The sequence below is a fragment of the Austrofundulus limnaeus genome, unplaced genomic scaffold (assembly GCF_001266775.1).
Source record: "Austrofundulus limnaeus strain Quisiro unplaced genomic scaffold, Austrofundulus_limnaeus-1.0 Scaffold21, whole genome shotgun sequence".
In the NCBI taxonomy this organism is placed as follows: domain Eukaryota; kingdom Metazoa; phylum Chordata; class Actinopteri; order Cyprinodontiformes; family Rivulidae; genus Austrofundulus; species Austrofundulus limnaeus.
Genome location: NW_013952423.1, coordinates 273,114 through 296,178, shown reverse-complemented (window position 1 = coordinate 296,178; position 23,065 = coordinate 273,114). Strand labels below are relative to the sequence as shown.

At 40.3% G+C, this 23,065-nt stretch overlaps 2 protein-coding genes across 3 annotated transcripts in view; one reads left to right on the top strand and one right to left on the bottom strand.

Annotated features, from left to right (window-relative positions):
• The window catches only part of zbtb16a (zinc finger and BTB domain containing 16a), a 155,918-nt gene extending 139,478 nt beyond the window's left edge, over positions 1–16,440 (top strand). The window contains exons 6-7 of one of the 2 annotated variants that reach the window (XM_014003944.1): positions 6,054–6,221; positions 10,600–16,440. In XM_014003944.1, the coding sequence (XP_013859398.1) occupies positions 6,054–6,221; positions 10,600–10,829 (398 nt within the window). In that variant the 3' untranslated portion in view covers positions 10,830–16,440. Of the gene's footprint in view, positions 1–6,050; positions 6,523–10,599 lie in introns of those variants that run through there. The other variant, XM_014003943.1, reaches the window with a different exon arrangement.
• A 1,456-nt stretch (positions 16,441–17,896) lies between these two features.
• On the bottom strand, positions 17,897–23,065 carry htr3a (5-hydroxytryptamine (serotonin) receptor 3A). Its single transcript, XM_014003941.1, has 9 exons — positions 22,874–23,065; positions 21,977–22,140; positions 21,721–21,765; positions 20,922–21,031; positions 20,667–20,836; positions 20,258–20,418; positions 19,937–20,147; positions 19,544–19,783; positions 17,897–19,396 (listed from the first exon to the last, which is right to left on the bottom strand). Exons 1-9 carry the CDS (start codon positions 22,941–22,943, stop codon positions 19,086–19,088), a joined length of 1,482 nt encoding a protein of 493 aa, XP_013859395.1. The 5' UTR covers positions 22,944–23,065; the 3' UTR covers positions 17,897–19,085.

The window sequence follows — 23,065 nt, the reverse complement described above, 5'->3', positions numbered from 1 at the left end:
CCATCTGCGTGTGTGTGTATATATATATACATGTTTTTGCTACCTGCTGGGGATGAGTTTTGCGCTCCCTGAGATTACTATCACAACAAAAAGAATTTAACAGCTAAAAAAAGTGGATTTTGCATGTTGTATCCCCTTTAAATCTCATGAAAAGGTTGAGTGGCATGTATTCCTGTGAGGAATGCTAGGCTTTTAATTGTAAGAACCATGGTTGGGTTGTGAGATTCAGGTCGTTCAATAGTTTGATTCTCCTCACTGGGAGCTCCACCAACTCTAATTTCTGTTTCTGTATTTGGGTTTTGGCAGATTTTGCCCTCGTTTGGAAATWACTCAAATCTTGAAACAACAAAAATAAAAAAAGGAAATAAAACTGTAAAAGCTATAATCCCAAAATCAGTCATTTGTGTTGTTGTTGTCAGACTTTGTATTAAAGTAAAGCATGCATAGCTGATGATGATAGGATAAAGTGTCCTTGTTTTACCAAAGCATCACAGAACACAAACAAATGGCTGCTTCCAGCAGGTATTGTTCCTGAGAAACAAAAGTCAGCTTTGACAAGAATTCCCCTTAAAGATCTCAGTTGTCAGTTTTCAACCYTAATTTTTATGGACAGACTGTGGCAGCCCATCTTCTGAAGAAAGCTTTTTACATCCAGCRTGGTGATTAGTTGGATCAGCATTTTGTTGTCTCACCTGACAACAGAAAGCAACAAAAAAAGCACTTTTATGGACACTCGTTGCGACCGCTTCATTTTACCTGTCTGCTGCCTTATCTTTTGGAAGCAGTCTTGCTGTTACTGACTCTGACACTGGATCACCATTTAGGACGAGAGGAGGAGAAGAAACTGATTTAATGGTGTTTATTCCAGCATCCCTAATCTCGCCATCGCGGCTCCTCTCCCTCGCTCCGTTATTTCTTTCAATCCAGCTGCAGTTTCATCATCTGCTCTTGATGTGGCATCCGAAGCATGCTGTCACTCCAATTTATATCGAGATATAGCATATTTACATCACAGTGTAGGCTTAAGTGTGCACGAATTCACCATGCCGGCTTGTGGAAGTGGCAGTCAGAGCAGCTGTGCTATTTCTCTTCCTAAGCAGTGCGCACACACAGAACATATACACTCTGTTTACAGAACAGGCCTTCATTAATATTCTGTTGTTGTGCACTGTCTGTGTGTAAGTGTCTGAGTGTGTGTGTGCGTTTTTAACTCGGAGCCAATTTGCTGTCTGCTGTGGCAGGGTTGTTTTGTGTTCGCAGCTGTATTTGATAGCGTTACAGCCAGACAGAGAGAGAGAAAGAAAGAAAGAGAGAGGACCGAAGCCAGTTCTGGTCTTGGCAGCGATGCAGCCCGGTAATTTACAGCCTCTTATCGTACGTAATGAACACACCCCGTGTGCCCATGGGCACCCTCGGCGGCCCTTTGGGGTGTCAAAAGAGGTGATTGGAGGAAGGGGGTGGGGGGTTCAGGAGACGCAGGTGGCGATGCTCGGGGGCACCCTTGGGTTCACTCAGCAGCCTGCAGTTCCACCTCACTGTGCTAGGTCCTCATCTGTGGCGATCCTGTCATGTGGTCACAGCAGAGAGAAAGAGAAATGAAAACAGGAAAGTGAGGAAGGAGGGAGAGGAGGGGGGGGGGGGAACGGGAGCGGTGAGACGATATGTGGGAAATAGGAAGTAATAGTTACAGATTTGGAAAGAATAAAGAGCAAAGCCGCGTTTCTTCGTAACACCCATGAGAATATTCTGACAGAGTGAATTCTTGTATGTCTGAAAGGCTGCAGTGAGATTATGGCGTTGCCCACTGCCGAAGGCAAAAGACAGTAATGTTTCTGCCACTAAGATGCCACTACAGCCAACTGAACTGAGGGAAGACAAAAAAGCCTATGATTAGGCCAATTTTATAGACGTTCGGCTAAAATTTGCTTTGTTGGTCGCTGCGAGTCATCCCCAACAAATACTCAGAGAACACTTTTTAGTGTCAATATATGGAAAATTCAGTAGCGTAAAGTGGACCAGTCAGTAGTGAGAAACTGTTCCATCATAAATCAAAGAACAATAGATAATTAATAGATAATTATATGATTTATGCTGTGGCAGACGATAATTGCCGACCCCTAGCAGCCTCAGAATTAACTTTAAAAAAAGGGATTTTAGATATGAAGAGTTCAAGGTAGCATTCATTTTGTATTGAATAAAGAGAATGAGAAAATGCTTTTCTTCTAATCTCTATTTTTTTTAAACCAGCACCAGACGTTAGCACAGCAACAGGACATTAGGCATAAATAACCCTCCATAGGCCTCCTCTGTGCATTAGCATCCTGTTCACTGGTCTGATAGGAGGCCCTAATTAAAGGCAGGTGAATCTGAACTCAATTATTATTCCTGTAGCATTGTGCAAGCCCACCACGCTCCGTGATGGATTGTGATCTCTGCTGCGGTTGAGACGCTAGAAAGAGCACAATGTCTTACAGCGGGAGCCACTGATAACTTCATGCAGACAAATAAAGACTGTCACTTTTATTGATTTTTACCCAGCCCCCACCGCTGCCACCATATACACCCACATCTCCCGTTCTATCCCTGTCTGGGTTTTACTCCCCGTCCCTTCATCCCCATCGCTTCCCTTTTAATGGGAATACGTCCGACATCATCCCTAAGGCATCTGAAAACGTTTTCCTCCATAAAAGTATAACAAAGCCTTAATGTGATCCGACTCAAACATTTCACATTCTGCCGTTTGTTCCCCCTTTTTGCCTCTCTCCTCCTAAATAAACTAACTACAGGCATTCATACTGTATGCACTTACAGAAAATTGTAAATAAAATATGTGGATGGCAGTGAAATTGTCTTTTAACAGCGGGGCAGTGGTGGAGGCACATAATGAGAAATGCAATTTATTCCCTGGCACGTTGCTGCTTGGACAGGCAGATAATGAAAGGCATAGGTCATTGATGGTGACTTAAACCTGCAGCAGTGCAGTGAAATACATTAATAAATATCCGCAACATTACTTGCATGGAGAGCATAACACGTGGGGGGGAAGCAAATGACGCAAGAAGTGGCTCCTCATCAAACACGCGAATACAATTAGTCTTTGGACTGCTGGTGAGAGGCTCCCCGCAAATCATAATATTCCTGATCATTGACATCTGAATATCCATTACAGCTGCCCAGTAGGGACCTGTGCTGTGGCAGCCTGAGGAGCTAAACTCAGTGCCCGTCCGTCCGTCCATCCGTTTTCTGCCGCTTATCCTGGGTGGGGTCACATGGGCAGCAGCCTAAGTAGAGAGACCCAGACTTCCCTCTCCCCAGCCACTTGGACCAGCTCCTCTGGGAGAATCCCAAGGTGTTCCCAGGCTGAGAAACATAGTCCCTCCAGCATGTCCTGGGTCTTCCTCTGGGTCTCCTCTCAGTGGGATGTGTCCAGAACACCTCACCAGGGAGGAGTCCAGGAGGCGTCCTAACCAGATGAACCACCTCAACTGGCTCCTCTCGATGTGGAGGAGCAGCGGCTCTACTCTGAGTCCCTCCTGGATGACTGAGCTTCTCACCCTATCTCTAAGGGAGAGCCCAGCCACCATGCAGAGGAAACTCATTTTGGCCGCTTGTTTCCGCGATCTCGTTCTTTCGGTCACTACCCAAAGCTTTTGACCGTAGATGAGGGTAGGAATGTAGACCGACTGGTAAACCGAGAGCTTTGCCTTCTGGCTCAGCTCCCGCTTCACCACGACAGACAGGTACAGCACCCACATCACTGCAGATGCAGCACCAATCCGCCTGTCGATCTCCCGCTCTGTTCTTCCCCCATTCGTGAACAAGACCCCGAGATACTTGAACTCCTCCACTTGGGGCAGGACCTCCTCCCCCACCCGGAGATGGCACACTACCGGTTTCTGGCTCAAGACCATGGTTTCAGATTTGGAGGCACTGATCCTCATCCCGGCCGCTTCACACTCGGCTGTGAACCGCTCCAGTGAGAGCTGAGATCAGGATCTGATGAAGCCAATAGGACCACATMATCYGCAAAAAGCTGAGATGTGATCCTGAGGTCACCAAAAAGGATCACCTCAACACCTTGGCTGCACCTAGAAATTCTGTCCATAAAAGTTATGAACAGAATCGGTGACAAAGGGCAACCTTGGCAGAGTCCAGCTCTCACCAGAAACCAATCCGACTTACTACCAGCAATGTGGACCAAGCTCTGGAACTGGTCGTACAGGGACCTAACAGCCCGTATCAATGGACCTGGTACCCCATACTCCCGGAGTACCCCCCACAGGAGTCCTCGAGGGACACAGTGGAACGCCTTCTTCAAGTCCACAAAACACATGTAGACTGGTTGAGCGAACTCCCACACACCTTCCAGGACCCTGCTGAGGGTGTAGAGCTGGTCCGCTGTTCCATGACCTGGACAAAAACCACACTGCTCTTCCTGAATCTGAGATTCGACTATCCTATGGACCCTCCTCTCCAGGACCCCTGAATAGACCTTACCAGGGAGGCTCAGAAGTGTGATCCCCTATAGTTGGAACACACTCTGCAGTCCCCCTTTTTAAATAGGGGGACCACCACCCCAGTCTGAACTCAGTGCCCTTTAAGGGTTTTTTTTTTCTCAAATGACACACATACATCCACAACATGTCAGGTGTGTGAAGCATAGACATGTTTTGGCATGACTCTCAGCTACTACCACATCAAAATGAGCTCAATATCTGACCCTGAGTTTCAACAGTTTCGTTAAAATGTGTTCAGTTGTTTTGACTTTGACTTTAATGAATGTAATGTAGTAAAAGAATAAACAAAACAAAAAGCAAACAAAAAAAGAACAATAGTAAGTTATACGTATTTACACGTTCAAAGGAGTGGGTAGCAGTAGAACCTTATTTTTTACACCCAYCCCTCTTACATCTACAGCACGTGTGTCAAACTCAAACTTGACTCCCGTATGTCCCGCCCTATTAAAGCTACTACCACGCCATGATTTAAGCTTAATATCGGTAAAATGCACTGAGGTATGCAAACTTTTGTGTTTGATGGGGTAGCTGTGGCAGCTGTATTTGATTGAGTTGACCCAAAAAGTTAATCAGTTATAGATTTACTTAGGTTACTTTCTGAAACATTTGTTACAATTTATCTAGTGTTTAATGAGTTGTTTTGCTAACGCTACAGACAAATTACCTTTTAGCGTCTACCTTTAGATCATTTCAGTTTCTGGCTTTTAAAATGGAGCCTGTCAGGAAGAGGGGCAACAACTTTTTGTCTCTTTTCCAGTGAACCATGTTGAAGTTAATGTACAGTAAAATTGTGATCCAAAGAGCTTCACTAAAAACATTTATAAATGACTCTTCCAAAGGCATGTCACTACTAGAATCCCTTCGTTTGCAGCTCAGTTTGCTTCAAATCAACACATCAAAAACATGTGGGATATAAAGAGAACAAGCCATTTCAGTTCTTTTRTCAAACTTAACAAAACTGTCATTTTTATTGATCTTTTATTTTTATTTTGTTGCTTTAAGAAGAAACATTCAAAGCTGGTCAATTCCACACCGTCAAACTTAGGTGATCCTTCTGAGTTTAAAACATTAGTCAGGTTTCCTGTTAGTGTTTTGTGAATACTGCAGCCGCGTGGTCAATAATACATCTCGTGGTTGTTGAATAGCCGTGACAGGCTACAATTATTTCACAAAGCACAATACCAGTGCTGAGAAAAGACGGGTTGTATTTGTCTACTGGTATTAAAATGGGTATTCATTAGAACAAAATGCCTGATGTTGGTGCATTGTGTATAACCCAATCAAAATAATCAGGTGAAGCTCAGTAGTGAGGCTTCTTTTTAGTATCACAGCAGTTCATTTGCAACCAGTGAAACCAATTCATCTTATTACAAGCTTTGTTTGGTTTAGCATGCAAATGAATTCATAGCTTTCTGGTTTTCCTACTTTTCTGTTTTGTTCTGGTATTAATAAAAAAGGGTTTTATTCTGCATTTGGACGTAAGGATTTTGTTTGCAGTTTGAGTAAATTTCCGATTTTCTTTCCACATTTCAGCAGGGGACCACCCGTTCGAGTGTGAGTTCTGCGGGAGTTGCTTCCGAGATGAGAGCACTCTGAAGGGCCACAAGCGCATCCACACCGGGGAGAAGCCCTACGAATGTAACGGCTGCGGGAAGAAGTTCAGCCTCAAGCACCAGCTGGAAACCCACTACCGTGTGCACACAGGTGCTGCAACCAAAACATGTTCAAATGAGATCAGCACCTGTTTTCAAAATAATAATAATAAACTCGACAAAAAATCTGTCGCTATCAGTGACCTCGTGCACTGCTCTACGATGTCTGAAAAGTACAAAGAGTAGAAAGAGAATGGATTTCTTAGGAGTCTGGCCTTCATAAAATACATTTTATGTGTGCACAGAGCAGCAAAAAGCATGCAAAACAAGCTGGCTTGCATTCTATGTATGCTATTTAATTAGATGATGTTCATTTAAAATATAAAATTCAATAAAATTCAATTCATTTTATTTATATAGGGTCAAGTCACAACAAACTTCATCTCAGGTACACAAAAACAATAAATCGAAAGAAGACAGCAGATTGTGTTGTATCTTCACTTCATCACCATCTCCCATCCTGAGCAGCACATTGGCGACAGTGGAGAGGAAAACATCCCTTTTAACAGGAAGAAACCTCCAGCAGAACCAGGCTCAGGACAGGCGGCCATCTGCCTCGACCGGAATAAATGGTTCATCCTAAAACTATAAATGTATATTTCTTTAGATGGTAAACTTTGAGCATGAATAAATTCTGCTTAAATCTGTGGGAACTGAATCTTGAACAAGTCTTTATGTAGTGAAAACACAACACTTCCCACCTGTTCATTTCCCCCTACTAGTTGNCCCTCTTACATCTACAGCACGTGTGTCAAACTCAAACTTGACTCCCGTATGTCCCGCCCTATTAAAGCTACTACCACGCCATGATTTAAGCTTAATATCGGTAAAATGCACTGAGGTATGCAAACTTTTGTGTTTGATGGGGTAGCTGTGGCAGCTGTATTTGATTGAGTTGACCCAAAAAGTTAATCAGTTATAGATTTACTTAGGTTACTTTCTGAAACATTTGTTACAATTTATCTAGTGTTTAATGAGTTGTTTTGCTAACGCTACAGACAAATTACCTTTTAGCGTCTACCTTTAGATCATTTCAGTTTCTGGCTTTTAAAATGGAGCCTGTCAGGAAGAGGGGCAACAACTTTTTGTCTCTTTTCCAGTGAACCATGTTGAAGTTAATGTACAGTAAAATTGTGATCCAAAGAGCTTCACTAAAAACATTTATAAATGACTCTTCCAAAGGCATGTCACTACTAGAATCCCTTCGTTTGCAGCTCAGTTTGCTTCAAATCAACACATCAAAAACATGTGGGATATAAAGAGAACAAGCCATTTCAGTTCTTTTRTCAAACTTAACAAAACTGTCATTTTTATTGATCTTTTATTTTTATTTTGTTGCTTTAAGAAGAAACATTCAAAGCTGGTCAATTCCACACCGTCAAACTTAGGTGATCCTTCTGAGTTTAAAACATTAGTCAGGTTTCCTGTTAGTGTTTTGTGAATACTGCAGCCGCGTGGTCAATAATACATCTCGTGGTTGTTGAATAGCCGTGACAGGCTACAATTATTTCACAAAGCACAATACCAGTGCTGAGAAAAGACGGGTTGTATTTGTCTACTGGTATTAAAATGGGTATTCATTAGAACAAAATGCCTGATGTTGGTGCATTGTGTATAACCCAATCAAAATAATCAGGTGAAGCTCAGTAGTGAGGCTTCTTTTTAGTATCACAGCAGTTCATTTGCAACCAGTGAAACCAATTCATCTTATTACAAGCTTTGTTTGGTTTAGCATGCAAATGAATTCATAGCTTTCTGGTTTTCCTACTTTTCTGTTTTTTTTTTTTTTTCTGGTATTAATAGAAAAGGGTTTTATTCTGCATTTGGACGTAAGGATTTTGTTTGCAGTTTGAGTAAATTTCCGATTTTCTTTCCACATTTCAGCAGGGGACCACCCGTTCGAGTGTGAGTTCTGCGGGAGTTGCTTCCGAGATGAGAGCACTCTGAAGGGCCACAAGCGCATCCACACCGGGGAGAAGCCCTACGAATGTAACGGCTGCGGGAAGAAGTTCAGCCTCAAGCACCAGCTGGAAACCCACTACCGTGTGCACACAGGTGCTGCAACCAAAACATGTTCAAATGAGATCAGCACCTGTTTTCAAAATAATAATAATAAACTCGACAAAAAATCTGTCGCTATCAGTGACCTCGTGCACTGCTCTACGATGTCTGAAAAGTACAAAGAGTAGAAAGAGAATGGATTTCTTAGGAGTCTGGCCTTCATAAAATACATTTTATGTGTGCACAGAGCAGCAAAAAGCATGCAAAACAAGCTGGCTTGCATTCTATGTATGCTATTTAATTAGATGATGTTCATTTAAAATATAAAATTCAATAAAATTCAATTCATTTTATTTATATAGGGTCAAGTCACAACAAACTTCATCTCAGGTACACAAAAACAATAAATCGAAAGAAGACAGCAGATTGTGTTGTATCTTCACTTCATCACCATCTCCCATCCTGAGCAGCACATTGGCGACAGTGGAGAGGAAAACATCCCTTTTAACAGGAAGAAACCTCCAGCAGAACCAGGCTCAGGACAGGCGGCCATCTGCCTCGACCGGAATAAATGGTTCATCCTAAAACTATAAATGTATATTTCTTTAGATGGTAAACTTTGAGCATGAATAAATTCTGCTTAAATCTGTGGGAACTGAATCTTGAACAAGTCTTTATGTAGTGAAAACACAACACTTCCCACCTGTTCATTTCCCCCTACTAGTTGCATCCAAATTTTGTATTTTTGCTAAACTGAGTTAGCATATTTTCATCTTAGCATGCAAACATGGTGACATTTAGAAATTTCCAAACGCATTCAACCATGTTTCTACTGATTTCGGGTGTTCGTAAAAAAAAATAAAAATAAACCTTCAGTCTAGCTCTTTTGGGTATCATATACACTTTTGAAATGTAGCACTGCTATATAATTTGGATGTTGTTAAAGGACTCCAGGATAATTTGCAGGGCCCAGGCCAGACCAGATGAAAACCAGTATTCCTGTGATACAGTAGATGAAAGTCTCAGACGACTTTGTATTGATCCGAGTATATTTAGAGCCCCATAAAGATGTTGACACAGTGATAGGCTAGGTGCCTTGGAGAACGAGTGCATGCTGCAAACTCAATTGAGTGAGTATAGTCGACCACGAGCGCTCACCAGGGTGGCACACAGCCAAGGGTTTATGCTCTCTCACTATGTTTTTTTTTCCCTCTAACACACACACGCTCACAGCAGTAACCCTCCCATCTCCCATTCAATAAACCAGCTGTTAAGCCACACTATCAAGGCTGCCTGTCCAATAATTGGCTCCCCTCCGTCCACCCTTTCCCCTTTTGTATGGAGAAGGGGGGGCTTTGCGTTAAGCCGGAGAGCAACAGCAGATAACAAGAGCGAGTGACAAGCTCACAGTCAAAGGCCACCTCGCACAAAAGGAGCTGCTTGATGAATCATCGACATTGGCACCCTGACCCCCACCCATCTCACGTCCCTCCACACATTCTAAATGCCAATGGCTGATCAATACCCCGGCTTCATTTGCAATTCATTATGAGCTGGTTGTTTGAGCAGACTTTGTTTACAGTCTGGTTATCAATATCAACACCGCGCATGTGTCCACAATGAAACAAACGAGGTTGGCAACACCGTGTGTGTACTTACCGGCACCGCAACACGGTCCRCGACAGAGTTGGGTCGGGGTTAACCGGGGTTTCCTCGAAAACAGCTCGACGGTGCAACAAAAGGCACAAACGTTTTTTTTTTTTTAAACGGATGCGCACACGTGAAGCTTCAGCCTGAAAGGTGACAGGCAGCGCTGGGCCAGATCACTTCCGACAGCTCATTTCAAATGCCATTGGTAAAGGTCAGCATTTACATGTCTAATTTGAGTCTGCCGGCTTGAGCGCTGCTAGATTATTCCCTGCCATCACTCAAATCATTAGCACGTTTAGGATGACCACTGTTGCCAAATTGAAATGTGGCCGTTAAATATAACAGCCCCCATGGAAAGAAAGCARCGTCACACTTTGATTTCTAACACCTTCAGGAGCTTGAAGCGGCAGGTGCTGTATATTCTGTAATTCGCCTTAAATTAGTTTATATTTTATGTTGCCTAAAAACAAAACCTGCAACTTTTAATTACTTAGATTCTTATCTCATTTTAATTTGCTGCTTCTCAGTCGACATGTTAGGCTTGTATCGAGTCTCATTAATGAGAAGTTACAGCGGGTGTTATTGTTTTGTGTGTCTGAACACAAAAAAATGCATTTCTAAATGCTTTCATGCAAATAGGAGTAATTGGAAGGCTTGTTTATAGARCAATAAATACTTTTCACAGTCGCATTTTTTACTCCTGAACAGATACTCCTCAGCAGTGGAGTAGCAGTGACTAACAAAATGTTTCTCTTCAACCACCTTCCCATCATCTTTAGGTGAAAAGCCATTTGAGTGCAAGCTGTGCCACCAGCGATCCAGGGACTACTCGGCCATGATCAAGCACCTGCGTACCCACAATGGCGCCTCGCCCTACCAATGCACCATCTGCCTGGAGTACTGCCCCAGCCTGTCAGCCATGCAGAAGCACATGAAGGGTCACAAGCCAGAAGACATCCCCCCAGACTGGCGCATAGAGAAGACCTACCTGTACCTCTGCTATGTCTGAGATGGAGAAAAGTGGATGAAGAGGGGAAGAGGGTGGGGTTGAGAGGTAGGAGGAATGTAATGGAGTGGATAGGAGGTCTTGAAAATTGAGGAATGTCAACGAGAAGATGCTAGAAAAAGAAGGGTTTGTTTTCTCTTTTTTTATTTACTTGCAAAAGCAGCAATGAGCGGCTGTGTGGGGGAGAAAGGGCGGGATCGTCAGGGCAGAAGTTAAAAAAAAAGAGAGGAAGACTTGGACACGGAGAGAAAGTCTCCACCATTGTTCGGATTCACCGGGTCATTCACTACACCTGCAGTTGTGTTGATGTTTCAGGTCATTTCATGCAGCGCCATAACGCAAGTAGGCTGCAAGGAAGTGACTCTTTGGATGCTGCTGCCACGTTGGTGAGAGAGCAGATTCTCAAGGGCTATCTGACCTGCACATTCTTGTATCCAAACCAAATTCTTCCTTCAATTTTGTCCTCTTTCTAATATAGTTTCTTTTTTAATTGGTGTGGATTATTTTATGGTCTTGCTGTCTGAACTTTGGGGTCCTTTTAATGACCACAACCCCAAAATGCTTCAGGTTGCTACAAATACGTATCTTGGATAAGATCTATTTTTCAAGATARCCTGTCCAGATTTTGAATGAAAGGCTTTAGATAACCATGACATTTTTTTTCTGTTTTAAATACGTGTTTGTTCTGTCACCTCTCCTCTTCAATGACCAAGAGGTTCCAGAAACCCGCTACTTAACCTGTCTTTGCATAAAACCCTTCAGAAATGTTCTGTAGCTGTGAGATAGCCCCTGAGAATTGGCTGATTTAGAGCCTGTTGACGTATGCAGTAGACGATGCAGCTGAACTGGACTTGAGAGTATTTAAAAAAACGCTGCAAACCATCCATTTTGGTTCTGAGCAGGGAAAAATGCTAGCGCTGCTTTTTTTGTCGGAAATCTCCCCAGTTTCTACGGCGGTCCCTCCTGGTTCCGCATCTCCTTTCCGATGAGGTTCTGCAGAGGCCCGAGTCGCCGCCGGCCACTCGCGGTTCTCCACAGAGAACCGAAAGGCTGACTCGCGTCACTTTCTTCTTGTCATATATTATTTTAGTCTCTTATTTCTGCATCGTAGTTTTATCACGGCTTGATTGCACAAGTAAAACAAACTACGACAACAGTCTCTGTTTGATGTCAGCAAGGTATATAAATCCTGCGTACAAATATAACTCGCTATTACAGTATCGCACAATAAACCCAGCGTGGTCACTTATTCAGCAATAGATAACTGGACTGCTTTTACTCACGCGCATTTATCCAGAAGACTATCAGTATCTCACACTAACTATAAAGTACATAAACTGACTCAGCAACGTTTTGACTGCAATAGATCTATCAGTTCACCACAGCAGAGGAAAACGATTTGGGAGAAGCTTGTTGTCTGTTTGAATCCTGTGACTTGGACTTTAYTGGGGGAGTTGGATTTGAAACAGAGCTGCGAATGCCTCAGCTGTGCACCCTGACATTTGTGCGAGTTGGGGGTGTGGTAAMGTTTAAAAGTTGTGGCTTGAACCCAGGCTGTGTTGAGCAGGTTAATGCTTGTTCTTCGACGTCAGAAACCTACGATTCCTGCTTTAGCCAACGAGTGGTTGAAAGAGATTGATTTTGTCTCCGACAGACATTTCCCTGGTAACTGCTCGTGCTTTTTGTGCCTCGTGGTGGGSCAAAAAAACTCAAAAATACCATTATTATGTTATAAAAATATACAAATTATGAGAACATGCACTGATTTGGTATCCCTAGATTTTGTCTTGTTACAACTTATTTTCATATTCACACTGACTTAAATTGGCGGTAAAAATGCTACTTTTTTATAATTTTACACTTTTTTAGCCTTGATTATATTCAGTGTGCAACTTTTTTTAAGTGTTTGCTGCAGATTGAACTGCTTCTAGGGGTTAAAAAAATAAATTTTGGTAAAGGTGAGAATTGGCGGGAACTTTCTGATGTCTTTGTAAGACAGCATTTAACCTGCGAGGCAWAGAGTCACGAGGATTGTGGTTAAACCCAGAACATGAACACAAATCACATCATCTTCTATGGAAATGACATATCCAAACCACCGGTGGAGTTAAAAAAAAAACGGGGGGAAGTCACTGATCAGATGAGATGCAGACAAGCAGCTAAAGACAGAATAAATCAACTCTCTTTCTGTGRTTTCGTCTGTGCGCTTCGTCTCTCGTCTGTTGTTGTTGTTGTTATTATCGACCTTGAGTTTGAGCTCAACACATCGTACTTGAATTACCTCTTTTTGTGACCTCATGTTTCTTGTCATGTTAATTTCCCTTTTGTTTCATTTGTACATTTTTACCGTTTTCGTTTCGTTTTGTTTTGGTAAGTGCATGTCAGAAGATGCATTCAAAAATGTGATGAAGCGGAGAGTACGCGGAAAAATTTAAGTGCCACAGAGAAAAGATTTTGTTTGTTTGTTYGTCGTGTTTTTCTTTGTGCGTACTTGTTAACAAACTTGGTGATATTAACCCTGTTTGTGAAAGAACCAGAAGGTTTGGTCATTTTAGTTTGTTTGTTTTTTTTTTTAAAAGCTACCTCTAAGTTGATTTTGTGTTTCTTTTTTTTGGCCAAAACACATATCTTTGTGTGTGCGTGTTTGTGTTTTGCATTGTTTGTCAATGCTACTTCATCTCATGCTTTTTTTATTGATTTATGATTGTTTTTTCAGAAAAAAAATGTATATAAAAGGGTAATAGATTAAAAAAACGTAGAGGTGAAGAGGACGGGAAAAGTCTTTTGAACGGACGTTTATTCTTCTCTTACAGTCTCCCTTTGCACCTCCGATAACAGAAGAGCAGAGGGGAAATTTWAAAAAAAAGCAATTTTGAAGCCTTAAAGTGACGAGTAAGAGGGACGTGGCAGACCAGACAAAGTACTTTTGCTTTTTACGAGTGTTTAAAAACAAGAATTTAAACTTGAAAATATGTGAATAGAGTTGTAGTTTTGTAATGTGAAAAAAAAAAAACCCGACAACAAAACAAAAAAACAGAAAGTTCGTCACGAACGCTGCACCGCACACGACAGGTCATGTTTGCAGTGATGCAGAAAGCGTTGGACAATTGGAGCTGCAAGTTGTAATAAAAAAAACTTAAAAAAAGACAAACCAGAAGGTTAAAAATAGAGATTCTCTCAGCAGAAAAGCGTGTTCCTGAACAAGAGCCAACAGAGGCAATTTGATATATAAAAATTGTGATATTTTTGTATTGAGTGTCAGTCCTTTTTCCATTTGTGGAGGGTTAAAGCAGGGCACAAATTTTTGTATTTCTTTTTTTATTATTATTTGACTAGTTTTTTTTTTCCTCTCTCTGGGTGTGAATCATTTTGCCTTGCTCCTCTTTGATATTGTTGGACAAAAAAAAATTGTGTGTGAAAATATTGTAATAATAAGTGTTGCTTTCTGGATGTCGATTGCATTGTAGGTGAAGGACTAAATCTATCCATCACAAATTTTTTCAAGTGTGTTTAAGTGACAAATATAAAAAAAGAGGTTAAAAACTATAAGGAAAAAAAAACACACTGGCAGTGAGACTCTGCTGAAACCGACCAATTAGTACTTGTCATTCAGATTTTTTTTCAATCAAACTTTACTGTCGACATATTTTGTTTCCTTTTTTGTACTTGAAAGAAGAAAAAAAAAGAAGGGATGGCATGTCCCGTGGTGTCTTGCCATTTTATTCTCAAACACTGTGAGCTGAGGGGGCTTTGTCGCCCTCGGATAATATCCACCCACTATAATATACCCAGTCACGGTTCAGTCTGAACGCCACAATGCAAGACCTGCTCAGCCGCATTATTCTTATCATCGTCCTCTGAATGTTTTCTACTTTTTTGTGTGGATGAAAAGTGCGCAAACAGAGTGTGTAACCGTCTGAGTGTGTGTGTGTGTGTGTGTGTGTGTCAGTGGAAAAAAATGCACTAATCAGATCAGATACAAAATAAAATGATATTCTATGCCACTTTTTTCTGTTTTAAAATATAAATATATATAAGTATATATATACACATTGGCATCGATATAGTTCTTCCCTCAGTGTTCCTCCATGTTTCTGTAATATCGTCGTGCCTAAAATGGAAACTGTTCGACAAAAAGATCAATTTATATCTGCTTACTTTTCTGTATTTTTCAGAAGAAAATAAACAAATGTTCTCATTTCCAGCACCCCGGGGATGTCATGAAGCTCAAATTATAACATGATTTTTTTTTTCTCAAGCAGGGTTAGAGTTCTTTTTCAAGGACTGCAATAAAACCCTTTTTGCTATTGAAATAGCGACTGCGTTCACGTCTCTTTTTGAGTTCTGCTTTCTGTGATTGGCATCTAAAAACAGCACAAAATATTGGTTAAAAAAATWGGAGGCAACAAAAGAAAACCCTCCTAAAATATGGAAAGATAACAGTGGCAAACAAAATTGTCTTTATTGTTTTTATTTTTTGTTTGTTTGTTTTGTTTTGTTTTAAGCAATTGAAACCCGAGGTTTTGTTTTCTGTATTTCTTTTTTAGTACGTTTGTCTGCAACAGGTTTGCAGACAAAAGCAATATTTTCTTTTTAAAACATAATATTAAAAAAAGAAAACCTCCACTTGGACATGTTTGCATTAGGGTTTTTTTTCCCTTCTGCCTTTTTTTAAATGCATTTTTTAAGGGATGTTAAATTGATTAGAGAAGAATCATGGCATCCCTGGAGCTGGCACTCTGTGTTTTGGTGTGGTGTTTCTAGAACAAAGTAGCCATTTCATGCAGTGTTGCAATGCATGTGCCATCAAGGTCTAGACTAAAACTGTTTGAGTAACAAAGCACCAAGACATTGTATTTTTTTATATTAGCACTGAGGACCAATTGCCCTGTCGGACCAAGCGTAACAAAGCTTTTTTTATGTAACAAAGCTTTTTCTCTCTGTCTCTCTCTGGCTTGTCTGTGCAACTTTTTCTCCTCCATTGTCGTGACAGCACAAGTGCCAGTCAAGTTGCTCTGTATTAAAAAAAAATAGTGTTTTTATTATGATTTCTTTTAGTTTTTGTCTACCTCAGCACCTAATCTTAGCCTAATCTTAGAAGGTGCCCATATTTTTTTGTTCTGTTGTTGTCAGTTGTAAAGAAAAAAAAAAGATGTTTTTGAAATTTGCATTCGAGCTTTGCAAAGGTCCTTTGTCTTTTCCAGCGACAACGTGCTATTTTRTTTTTCTCCCCCCTCTTCCCCTCTTTGTGGCAGTACGTTTCCTGTTAAACTGTGGCACCAATCTATAGCCACCGTCTGTTGATATAGAGGTTGTTCTTTTTTTTGTTTTTTCTGTTTCTTTCCATGTAGAATCAGACACATCTCTGTAACATTTCAGTGTTCTCTGATGGAGTGTGAAAAAAATTAAAAGGAAAATAAAAGATTTAATGCTGCAGGTTCTCTTCTCCATGTTGTCAGTAAAGTCAATGTTGTGCCTTTGATAGTGAAAATATACAAATTTCTCTTTTTTTAAGAAAAAAAGATCCTACTAACAGTAGATTGTTTATTGTAGTGGATTTTTTTTGTTTGTTTTTTTTCTATTTATGGGTTTCAATAAAAATCAAATCATGATGTTCAGTTGTATTCGTTCAATCTGCAGTTAGAAAAAAATAAAAAATGGACTTCATGTTGTCTCTTACAACTCTTTCTGGTTCAGTATTTGTCTCCTGAAACATAGAAAAAAGATAGAAAATAAACAATATATTGGTGTGCATATTTAGTTCTGTACGTTTCAAATTGCAGCTCCACTTCTGAGTTTTAATCACAACTTATAATTTAGTGTGTGTCATGATACTGACTCTGAGATTTCATATTTTGATTAATTTGACATCAAGCATGCTTAAAGACCTTTTTTATGTTAAGGCCCTTTACAACTTGTGCCAAAATAAAAATTTTAAAGACATCTACATTGAAGATGCAGTTAATAAAATCAACTGGAAGCCTAATTTAGGCATGTGCATACTGAAATGCTAACAAACTGATCAATTTTTATTAGTAATTTAGACATAAAAAGCATTTCATAAGTTGTCTAAACYGTTATAGTGTGACAGGGCCTTTAAATACAGCATTTCTTTCTGCAGTTTATCTTCAGAATCCCATGTTAACTAAGGCAAGTTTTATAATTTAGGGGTCCGAATGACACATCATGATTCATACAGATCAGTTGTTAAATTTCAAAGAAAAATAAATTTTCCTTGTGCAGATTTTCTAACACATAACCAGTCTGTAGAGACTCAATAAAATAAAGTGTAAAGGAAATTTGTGTGACTGTCACTGAAAGGAAAAAAAATGTTGGGGAAACTAAATGTTTTCATTCAGGCTGGACTCATCCCCTCATGTTCAGTCTTCCTGTGGATCTGCTTCGTTTGGTCAGTCTACAGTGTATCGCTCCATCTGCAAACTGCTGCTTTAACTATTTCATTTCCAGAAAGAGACAATTAGTTTCTCTGCTGATGAGGTTCTAACATTGTATTAAGACTCAGCACCAGAAAAGCAACAGAACTCCCTTTGTCTCCAACAATTTCAGCGTTWAAGTCGTTAAGATTGGAGTGACGCCCAGTAAATGTGTGGGAGTGGTGCTACATGTAGTCACCATCAAAACACAACAAAGACCCTGATATTCCTGAGAAAACATCATGCATACGTGATATGAAAGCTGCTGTCATCAACTGTCGCTCCCATATCTTATTTCCTCTCCCCTCCTCACACATGATCAGCTCTCGGTTTGAGCGCATTAGAATCTAATGAGGCAACTCCAAAGCATCACAATAGAAACATTGTTTTGTTTTTTTGTTTTTTTTTTTTTAAGTGTGTGACAGGAAACAAAAACAGGAAACAAGGAGGATAAGCTAATTGTCAATGATTCCGCTGGACGAGCTGCTTTGCTGTTACTTTGATCTTATTTTAGGGGCATCAGGAAGGAAGGGGCAGGGGTTGGCTGGTTTGTTAGGAGGGCATGAAACTTTGTTGCAGGGAGAGTGTTCCTGCAAGCTTCTCACAGCTCCAACCACTGACRACAAATGAATCACATATCAGAAAGCTGTTTATTGGGACAAAAAGGCAGGTTTTGTGTTTTTAAGTAAAATTGCATAAGATGGGAAAACCTTACAAAAATGCAAGACTTAAGGTAGGTCAGACCAGACAATGAAAGAGTCATWTTTGAAAAATAATAATAATAATAAATAAAATTGGGCTGAAAATAGAATTCAGGTCATTTAAGATGGTTTAATTCAACTTTCCGGTAACGTTTTTTTTTTTTTTTTCATTTGAAGTATTGCAAGAAACCTGCAAAACCTCCACAAAATTGCATCATTCCTGCAATGACCTTCCTTTAATAAAAAGATCAGATCACACCGAGAGACGGACGTTATTTATCACAATGAACATTATCCTAATGAGCTTCCAGTCAAATAATTCTGTTGTGACYAAACGTGAGACTGATTGTTTGTAAATGTTTGTTTCTGTTGAAGGTGATGTTGTTGTGAATGTCGCCCTCCTCTGGCCACTGTTTGAACTACAGGCTGAGAACAACTGKTTTGTGCCACACAAAGAATTTATAATTATTCATATATATTTTTATTCATTTTAACTTCTTTGTTTTTCATGTATTTTAGTATTTTTATAGTTTACACATGAACTGCACTGACGTTTTGTAGTGTTTCATAAATACAGTTAGCCAGTCTAAAGGATTCTCAATGTACATTTGTTTATACATTTCTGACTCAAGAATATGTCAGAAAAAGTTACCATTAAATTTATACTTTGCAATATTAGAAAACTGAGGAAGCTGAGTCAGTTTAAAAAAATTAAACACATTTTTTCCCCACATTTTATCAGACCTGCAGATAATTCAAATTTGGGATTTGTCACAACRTGGTTAAACCGGAAATATTTTTCAGTCAGTGTATACTCTATGATGTCTGCACTGCAGAAAGATTACACTATAAACAATGCTACTACTCCTACAGTGCAGATATAGGATGAAGTAAAAACATTTTTATCAGGCTTTACATGAGATCTGRATGTGCAACCTTCAAACTATTCATTCAGAAGTAAAACTGTGACTTTTCTGACAATAATTAGGTCACTTTACCTTTAAATTTAAATCTACTTGAACCGTGTGCCGTCTGTCCTCGGAGCAATTTAGTGCACCGAGCCACTAACTGTATCTAACATTTAAATGTTTACCCACACTCAACGTTGTGTCCCTCAACAGTACTCAGGCGACCTGCCAAACTGACCACAAGGTGCCCAGAGTGATGCTGTAGGCCACCATGGCCACCAGGTAGACCCTGAAGAGGAGCACGTCCAGCACGTAGCCAACCTGGAGCCACTCCTTGGCCACTTCCCGACATTTGTCCCTCTTCTCCAGGAAGTGGCGGATGGCGGTCACCTCCTGGAGGATGTTGTCCATGATGGGCGGGGTGCTGTCCCTGGACGGGGGCAGGCGCAGGCCGAGCATCCCGCCTTCTCTGTCCTGCTGGCTGAGTCTTTGTCCTATTTCACAGGTGTGGTGGATGGAGCACTGGGCTGAGGGACAAGATACAGGTTCTGATTGATTTGTTTCATTGTAACATTTAAAGCTTCTTTGAATTTGTTCCTGTTAGTTGTTCGCAGTTACTTCTGCAAAAACCTTCAACTGTGTTATACACTTTTCCACAAGCCCTTTTTTTTTACCTGCCGTCCCATAATCGTTTTCCTTGTAGTGCTCCAGCTCAGAGGCCTGTGAGGACAGCCCGGAACAGAAACGGTGCTTTTTGTGGATGCAAAAGAGGACCGGAGCTCTTTCCAGGATCAGGTACTTAACCCAGTGGGGCACGGGAGGCTGCAGGTCCTGCTTGTGGACCAGTCGTACAATGAGCACAGTTTCTGTCAAGCTGATCACCAGAAGGGCCATGCAGACCACAAAGTACACACCTGCAGGACAGGTAGGAGCCAATAAATGAGACTTGACTTGTCTTTTTCAATCTGTAAGTGCCTGTGTGATTTAAATATATAGATGTAAAGTGAAATATGAWTAAAAGATAAATAATAGCCCAAACTGCAAACAAACTTTATGAGTCCCTTCACCTATCAGTGGGGTTCCTATGGCAGTGGCAGGCAGCGTGTCGGACACAATGATGAGGAAGACGGAGTAGCCCAGCAGCAAAGTGATTTTAAAGGAAACCCTCTCTCCACTGTCTGGTGGCAGATAGAAACCAACAACGTCCATGACCATCAGGAAGATGCTGGGCAGCAGYAGATTCACAGTGTAGAACAACGGCCGTCGCCGAATCACCACCTGGGGAAAACCAGTTCGGTGTCAGACTGAAGTTAAATTTACATATAAGCATGCAAATGCAGAACTTGCTTTTGCATCATGTATTTTAACCCTGAAACGTCTACACTCACGTGGAACTTCATCTCAGCGTAGTAGTCGTYGTTGTCCACGCTGAAGATCTTGTAGTTGGAGAGAATGTGGAGCAGCTCCCACTCTCCCTGGTTCATGAAGACGCTCTTGTCGTCCCTGAGTTTCTCGGGGCTTCTCATCAGGGTGATGTTGATGTCGTCGACTGCAGATCAAGCACAAGCAGCGTGAAACAACAGAGACAGAAAGTCAGGCTTTGCTCGCCTCCCTGCCCTCTGAGCTCAGCTCACAGCAGAACGGAACCGATGGACGTCAACGAAAACAAGCCATTCCCCTTTAACAATAAATACAGAGATGTATCTTTGTTTTGGAAAATGTTTGTTTCGTCCTGTAAAACAAACAGATGTGCCTGTTTTCAGTCCAAAAAATGAAAAAAAAAAAAGAATATCTTACTTGTATGAAGCCAGCTCTGGAAGGTGAGGCTACATTTCTGGACATCAAACGGGAAGTTGTAGATGTTGAGGGTGCAGGCTGTGACCACCTGGATGGGTTTGTAGTTCCGCACCAGACCATCGTGTGTCACGTAGACGTAAGGAATGTCAGGAGACTTCCCCACATCTACACTGCAGGTTAGACACACAACATCAAATTATGTTCTCTTTTTTTTTTAGTTTGTCAGAAAGGCTCTAAAATCATAACATTTCTTACAATTCATTGATGAGGATGTCAGGAACCCAAACGTTAGCTGTGGGTATGGAAACTTGTTTGACTTCATCAAAATCCTCTGGATCCCACACCAAGAACTCATCTGTCCAAGACTGAACATTAAAAATATGTAAATACTTGAACTTCATTTAAATAATCAGTATTATAAAAATGGATTACTTAGTCTAAGCAGATGCACAAAATGTTTGTTATTAATAAAATGAACAATATATAGAATTTAATGACTTTATTAAATGATAAAATATACACAATCTGTGAAGTAAGATGAATAATGCATTAAAGTGTTACATGCATGCATATAAATAAAAAAGTCAACTAAAACATATTTATATTCAAGAAACTTTGTATAATTCACACAATTTTATGCATTTGGTCACATTAATGACATATTTTCTTTGAAATTTGGCTCATCCAAAGAAACAGGAAGTAACATCAAAGGGGAACTCTTCAAGAAAAGGAATTCCCTGGTCTTTGTTTACTAAAAAAAAATACATATTTGAACTCTTCTCTCTGATAGTGACTCAAAATAATTTAAAGAAACATCAGATTCTTGTCTACAATCTATGTTGGCCATTGTTGCAATGCTCTGTTCACATGCAGACATTCCCGTTTGACATCACTTCCTGTTACTTCACGTGCAAAATTTCAACAACTGTTCATCTCAGCTAAGTTAAAAAAGTCCCATAAGTTATTCATGTAATCCCCCCAAACATGCATTTATATTAAAAAACATTGATGTCATCGGCACTTTAAGGTTAGTCGTAATAAATAGGACTCTCACCTGTCTGTACCACACGTATGTTGTCAGAACCTGGTTCTTCTCATCCTTTAATAGACAACAATGAAATCTCAGCAACGTTAAGTATGAAGACATTGGTTGAATTTCAGTGGCAGATTGATTTGGTCATATTAAAGTAATGTTTTAAATGAACAGAATGATAAATAAGATCATTATTTTAGAAGTCRTAATGCACACTGTGGATGCAGTAAAACCCTTCGGTGCTCCTGAGCAGCAGAGACAACAAGCTGACCCTCACCACATTAAGGATGGAGTAAACCATCAGGTCTATGGCCACGATGGTGGACGTCCTCCAGTCCTTCACGGGTCTCACTCCTTTCTTGTATCCAGCACTCAGAAACTCTGACAGCCGCACCAGCGTGGCATTGGCAAATCTCCCAGTGCTGCTGCCCACTTTCTTCACTGGAAAGTGAAACRTGATAATGAAGACTAAGAAGATATGAATAGTTTTTTGCCTTGTTATTTTCAGTGCAAATCTAGTTTAACTGTTTATTTAAGATGAAAGATTTATAATTTGAGTAAAATTGGTAAATAAAACCCTAAATTGAATGTGACATTTATTCTTTTTATGTCAAAACAGGGATTTAAATGTCGTCAAAGAATTGATTATTCTAAGAAAACACATTTTAGTWAACAAAATTACTTGTTGCTGTAATTAGGATTAAGATGTTAAAATGTTTTTTTTTTTTTTGTTTACAAATCAAAAGTAAAGGACCCACTATACTTGAAAACATTTTTTGTTTGGTATTAATTAAATGAGATCAACTAACTCATCAGAATTTATTGTATGCTTTATAATGCTGGCATTTTCCCTTATTGTTTGATAACTCTAAATATTAGTTTACTTAATTGATTAAGTTACAACTAATAGTATAAAAAGTTAAAAAAAAGCTGCCTTTAAGGTCATTTACGCCTGTTGAACTGAACTGTTTATCTAAGCCTGATTAATTTATTACTAAACACAAACTCTGCAAAAGAATATAAACTATGGACAATCAATGTCAAACAAGGTGTTTACTTCTATAAATACAAAACTTTTCAGTCATCAGTGTGTCTGGGGATGTTTGCCATAAGTGTTGCCTGGAAATGCAATTTTAGCATATTTCAATGAAAGGCGAATGAGAATGAAGCGTACCYGTGCAGGCTGTTGATGCTCCGTGAATCAGAAGGGAAAGAAGAGCCGTCCAGCCTGATGAGAGCCTCATGGTGCCGGCTGACCCGTGTTCTGGTCTGTTGCTTTGATGGTCTTCCTGTTGCTCTGATGATGGGCCTCGGGATGCTCGACACCCCCTATCCTCCGCATCGTTCAGCTAAATGCATCACTTCG